The following is a 6673-nucleotide window of genomic DNA, read 5'->3' on the forward strand; positions in this document are numbered from 1 at the left end:
CCCCATAGTGAACCCCCCAGCGACCCCATTGTCACCCCATAACGACCCCATTGTCACCCCATAGCGACCCCAATGTCACCCCATAGTGACCCCCCCAATGACCCCATTGTCACCCCATAACCACCCCATAGCAGCCACCCCCAGGCCCCAATGCCCCCCCCCAGACCTCATCACCCCCTCTGTGCCCCCCAGGACCCTGTTACCCCCCATGGGCCCCCCCCCCAGGCCCTATGGGGCCCCCCCCATCCCCACCTTGCTGAGGTGCAGCTCCATCAGCAGGTCCTGCCTGCGCCCGGGCCCCCCCCGCGTGCGCCAGTGGGCGTGGCCAGAGGGGGCGTGGCCTCCGCGGCGTGGCCTGCGGGATGGGCGGGGTCACGGTGAGCCACGCCCCTCCTGTATCCCCACACCTAATATGGTCAGCAGTGGGTGTGGCCTGATTTAGCCCCACCCACTCTCCCCCAATGGCTCCTCCCCACTAAAGAAGGGGGCGTGGTTTGATTTAGCCCCGCCCCTTCCACCAGGAGCCACGCCCTGTCCTTTAGCCCCGCCCACTCCCAGATCTACGTCCCCATTCAAGCCACGCTCTCTTTCCATATAAGGGATGTGGTCTACGATGTAGCCCCGCCCACACTATTAAACCACGCCCCATTCCTTATTAGGACAGGTGTTATGTGATGTAGCCCCGCCCCGTTTCCCGTCAGAGGACCTTGTCAATGCCTTAGCCCTACCTAAGCCACGCCCCCTTTACTGTTAGGGGGTGTGGCCTACACACTAACCCCGCCTTCCCTTTTCCCTATTAAGGGCACGCTCTAAGCCTTTAGCCCCGCCTACCATGCTTAAACCACGCCCCTTCCCCGTTAGGGCCCGAATAGTGCTTTAGCCCCTCCCACCACCAAGCCACGCCCCCTCCCCTGTTAGGGGGTGTGACCTCCACATTAACCCCGCCTTCCCTTTTCCCTATTAAGGGCACGCTCTAAGCCTTTAGCCCCGCCTACCATGCTTAAACCACGCCCCTTCCCCGTTAGGGCCCGAATAGTGCTTTAGCCCCTCCCACCACCAAGCCACGCCCCCTCCCCTGTTAGGGGGTGTGACCTCCAAATTAACCCCGCCTTCCCTTTTCCCTATTAAGGGCACGCTCTAAGCCTTTAGCCCCGCCTACCATGCTTAAACCACGCCCCTTCCCCGTTAGGGCCCGAATAGTGCTTTAGCCCCTCCCACCACCAAGCCACGCCCCCTCCCCCGTTAGGGGGCGTGGCCTATACAGGAACCGCTCTTCACCCTTACTAAACCACGCCTCCTTTCCCTTATATGGTCGTGTTTAGCCCCGGAGGGGGGGGGGTAGGCGTGGTCTCACCTGGCGGCGGGGGCGTGGCCAGCCCCGAAGTCCCGCCCCCCGAAGAGCTGCCAGCGCAGGCTGGCGTCGCGCAGGAGGAGCCGTTCCCGCGGGGGGGGGAGCCCCGGGGGGGGGCGCAGCCGATCCCGGCCCCCGCCGCTCCCCCCCCCGGGCCCGAAGTGCCCCTCCCGCAGGCGCAGCGGCCCCGGAGCCAACCAGCGGAGGGAGGGGGAGCCCTCGGGAGCCTGCGGGCACCCACACGTGATGCCATCGGCGCCCCCACGTGATGCCATCGGCGCCCCCACGTGACGCCATCGGCGCCCCATAGAGACCCCATTGGCACCCCATAGCAACCCCATTGGCGCCCCCACGTGACGCCATCGGCGCCCCATAGAGACCCCATTGGCACCCCATAGCAACCCCATTGGCGCCCCCACGTGACGCCATCGGCGCCCCCACGTGACGCCATCGGTTCCCCATAGAGACCCCATTGGAACCCCATAGCGGCCCCATCAGCACCCCATAGAGACCCCATTGGAACTCCATAGCAACCCCATCGGCACCCCCACGTGACACCATCGGCGCCCCCACGTGACACCATTGGCACCCCATAGCGGCCCCATTGGCACCCCATAGAGACCCCATTGGCACCCCATAGCGACCCCATCGGCACCCCATAGAGACCCCATTGGAACCCCATAGCAACCCCATCAGCACCCCATAGAGACCCCATTGGAACCCCATAGCAACCCCATCGGCACCCCCACGTGACACCATCGGCGCCCCCACGTGACACCATTGGCACCCCATAGCGGCCCCATTGGCACCCCATAGAGACCCCATTGGCACCCCATAGCGACCCCATCGGCACCCCCACGTGACACCATTGGCGCCCCATAGAGACCCCATTGGCACCCCATAGCGACCCCATCGGCACCCCCACGTGACACCACAGGAACCCCATATGCCCCCCCCCACAGTGACCCCATCGGCACCCCATAGAGACCCCATTGGAACCCCATAGATACCCCATTGGAACCCCATAGAGACCCCATTGGCACCCCATAGCGACCCCATCAGCACCCCATAGAGACCCCATTGGAACCCCATAGAGACACCATTGGAACCCCATAGAGACACCATTGGCACCCCATAGTGACCCCATCAGCACCCCATAGAGACCCCATTGGAACCCCATAGAGACCCCATTGGCACCCCATAGCAACCCCATTGGCGCCCCCACATGACGCCATCGGCGCCCCACAGCGACCCCATCGGCACCCCACAGCGACCCCATTTTAACCCCATAGAGACCCCATTGGAACCCCATAGAGACACCATCGGCACACCCACGTGACACCATTGGCGCCCCCACGTGACGCCATCGGCGCCCCCACGTGACACCATTGGCGCCCCCACGTGACGCCATCGGCGCCCCCACGTGACGCCATCGGTTCCCCATAGAGACCCCATTGTCACCCCATAGCGGCCCCATCGGCACCCCATAGCGACCCCATCAGCACCCCATAGAGACCCCATTGGAACCCCATAGCAACCCCATCGGCACCCCCACGTGACACCATCGGCGCCCCCACGTGACACCATTGGCACCCCATAGCGGCCCCATTGGCACCCCATAGAGACCCCATTGGAACCCCATAGAGACCCCATCGGCACCCCCACGTGACGCCATCGGCGCCCCCACGTGACACCATCGGCACCCCATAGAGACCCCCCCACAGTGACCCCATTGGCACCCCATAGCGACCCCATTGTCACCCCATAGCGACCCCATCGGCACCCCATAGAGACCCCATTGGAACCCCATAGAGACCCCACTGGAACCCCATAGAGCCCCCATTGGCACCCCATAGTGACCCCCCCACAGTGACCCCCACGTGACCCCACTGTTACCCCATAGAGACCTCATTGGCACCCCACAGAGACCCCATTAGAGCCCCATAGCGACCTCATTGGCACCCCATAGAGACCCCATTGGCACCCCATAGCGACCCCATCAGCACCCCATAGAGACCCCATTGGAACCCCATAGAGACCCTATCGGCACCCCCACGTGACACCATCGGCGTCCCCACATGACACCATCGGCACCCCATAGAGACCCCATTGGCACCCCAGAGACCCCCACGTGACCCCACTGTCACCCCATAGAGACCCCATTGGAACCCCATAGAGACACCATCGGCACCCCCACGTGACGCCATCAGCGCCCCATAGCGACCCCATCGGCACCCCATAGAGACCCCCCCACAGTGACCCCATTGTCACCCCATAGCGATCCCATTGTCACCCCATAGCGACCCCATCGGCACCCCATAGCGACTCCAATGTCCCCCCATAGCGATGTTCCGAGCGACCCCACTGTCACCCCATAAGGACCCCCCCCAATACCCCCATTAACCCCCCTGGAAGCCCCCATTTCAGGGTCCCCCCCTTTCTGGGACCCCCATTGCCCCCCCATTGCCCCACACACTCACAGGGCTCGGGGGGGCCTCGAGGATGCAGAAGCCGTCAGCATCAGGGCTGCCACTGCCCCCCAGTGGGGCTGTGGGGGGCACGGGGGGGTCCGGGGCAGCCGCTATGGGGCAGCCATGGGGCCGGGCCCCCCCCTCGCCTGGGAACAGGTACATGGAGACCGGAGGGGGCGGTGGGGGCGGTGGGGCCTCCTCTATGGGGTGCAGAGTGGGGATTCAGCCCCATGGCAGCGCCAGTGGACCCACATCTGCCCCCCAAGTGCTTGTGCCCCCCCCCCCCCCCCCCCAAGCCGTACCTGGGGGCTGTGGGGCGCCGTGGGGCAGCCGTGGGGCATCGCGCAGGGCGTCCGTCAGGTCCTGCTGGTTGATGGTGGCCGTGGGGGGGACCTGATGGAAGGGGGGGGGGGGGGCACAGCAATGGGGTCCTCACAGCCCCACTTGGGGGTCACAGGGAGGGGTTCAGTGGGGCAGAGGAAAACTCACCTGGGGGTCCCCATGGGCTGGGGCAGGGCCGGGTGTGGGGCCGGGTGTGGGGCCGGGTGTGGGGCGCGCTGTGGGGCTGGAGAGGTGCTGCAGGAGCTGGGCGATGGCGGCGGCGCTGTCGGGGCAGGTCCGGGCTCGGAGGCGGGCGGGCGCCAGGCGCAGCTCATCCCGAGGGCAGGGCTGGAGGTGTGGGTCAGGCTGCCCCATAGCGCCCCATAGCACCCCATAGAGCCCCATAGAGTGTCCCACAGTGCCCCATAGCACCCCATAGAGCCCCATAGAGTGTCCCACAGTGCCCCATAGCACCCCATAGAGCCCCACAGCATCCCATAGAGCCCCATAGCACCCCATAGAGCCCCATAGCACCCCATAGAGCCCCATAGAGCCCCATAGCACCCCATAGAGCCCCATAGAGCCCCATAGCACCCCATAGAGCCCCATAGCGCCCCATAGCACCCCATAGAGCCCCACAGCATCCCATAGAGCCCCATAGCACCCCATAGAGCCCCACAGAGCCCCACAGCATCCCATAGAGCCCCATAGCACCCCATAGAGTGTCCCACAGTGCCTCATAGCACCACAGTGCCTCATAGAGCCCTATAAACCCCACAGCGCCCCATAAAGCCCCATGGGGCCCCATAGCGCAACACAGCCCCACAGCGCCCCATAGACCCCCATAGCGCCCCATAAAGACCCATAGCGACCCATAGAGCCCCACAGCACCCCATACCGCCCCATAACGCCTCGCAGAGCCCCACTGAGCCTCCTGTGCCCTATAGCAGTTCCCTCTGCCCCAGGCTTGCTCCCTGCACCCTATGGCCTCCTCTGCCCCATGGAGCAGTCTCTGCCCCATAGCAACTCACACAGCCCCCCAGGGCCCACTCTGCCCCATGACCTCTCTCTCAGCCCCTCAACCCCATCTCACCGCCCCAGCCCCATGGCTACCCCACAGCTCCCATCTCAGCCCCCAGTCCCCTCTGCCCCACGGCTGCCCCCCCACTCCCACTCTGCCCCATGGCTGCCCCCCCACTCCCACTCTGCCCCACGGCTGCCCCATGACCTCTCTCTCAGCCCCCCAACTCCATCTCAACCCCCAAGCCCCATGGTTACCCCACAGCTCCCATCTCACCCCCACTCCCACTCTGCCCCACGGCTGCCCCATGACCTCTCTCTCAGCCCCCAACCCCATCTCAACCCCCAAGCCCCATGGTTACCCCACAGCTCCCAACTCAGCCCCCAGTCCCCTCTGCCCCACGGCTGCCCCCCAACTCCCACTCTGCCCCACGGCTGCCCCCCAACTCACCGGTCTCTGCCCATCCCCGTTGCCCTTCCACGAGCTCAGCACCAGCTCCAGGAAGTCGACGTCGAGGACGCAGATGAAATCTATGGGGCAGGGAGGTGTGGGGTGCGTGTCAATGGGATCTATGGGTCCCGTGGGGTGGGGGGGGGCTACCGGTACCTCTCTGCAGCTCCAGCTTCGCCTCTCGCCATTGGTCGCTCAGGAGCACGGCGCCATCGTCCACCAGCAGCCTGCAGGGGGCGCGCCCGTGCTGGGACCCCCCCATCACCTCCATCCCCCCATTATTGGGGTGCCCCCCCCAGAATTAGGGTGCCCCCCACCCCATTATAGGGCTGCCCCCCTATTATTGGGGTGCCCCCTTCCACATTAACAGGGTCCCCCCCATTACAGAGCTACCCCCCTATTATTGGGGTCCCCCCATTATTGGTGTGCCCCCCTCTCCATTATTGGGGTGCCCCATTATTGGGGCTCCCCCCTCCACATTAACAGGGTCCCCCCATTATAGAGCTACCCCCTATTATTGGGGTCCTCTCCATTATTGGGGTGCCCCCTCCACATTAACACGGTCCCCCCATTATAGAGCTACCCCCTATTATTGGGGTCCTCTCCATTATTGGGGTGCCCCCTCCACATTATTGGGGTCCCCCATTATTGGGGTGCCCCCCTCCACATTAACAGGGTCCCCGTATTAAAGAGCTACCCCCCTATTATTGGGGTCCCCCCCATTACTGGGGTGCCCCCTCCACATTATTGGGGTGCCCCATTATTGGGGCTCGCCCCCTCCACATTATTGGGGTCCCCCCATTATAGAGCTCCCCCCCCATTATTTGGGCTCCCCCCTCCACATTAACAGGGTCCCCCCCATCATGGAGCTACCCCCCTATTATTGGGGTCCCCCCATTATTGGTGTGCCCCCCTCTCCATTATTGGGGTGCCCCATTATTGGGGCTCCCCCCTCCACATTAACAGGGTCCCCCCATTATAGAGCTACCCCCTATTATTGGGGTCCTCTCCATTATTGGGGTGCCCCCTCCACATTAACACGGTCCCCCCATTATTGAG

General features: G+C 64.4%; 1 protein-coding gene across 1 annotated transcript; it reads right to left on the reverse strand.

Moving 5' to 3' along the window:
* Positions 1 to 252: 252 nt before the first annotated feature.
* Positions 253 to 5885, reverse strand: LOC130606068 (autophagy-related protein 2 homolog A-like; the record flags this gene model as incomplete). The annotated part of the gene is made up of 7 exons (XM_057422039.1): positions 5771 to 5885; positions 5615 to 5694; positions 4312 to 4491; positions 4125 to 4215; positions 3832 to 4022; positions 1355 to 1578; positions 253 to 355 (listed from the first exon to the last, which is right to left on the reverse strand). Coding segments are annotated over exons 1-7 (984 nt in total), but the record flags the coding sequence as incomplete, so codon positions are not given.
* Positions 5886 to 6673: the final 788 nt, after the last annotated feature.

The sequence above is a fragment of the Pezoporus wallicus genome, unplaced genomic scaffold (genome assembly GCF_028554395.1).
Source record: "Pezoporus wallicus isolate ANWC-B61680 ecotype Strahan unplaced genomic scaffold, APGP_CSIRO_Pwel_v1 contig_14595, whole genome shotgun sequence".
Classification (NCBI taxonomy): domain Eukaryota; kingdom Metazoa; phylum Chordata; class Aves; order Psittaciformes; family Psittacidae; genus Pezoporus; species Pezoporus wallicus.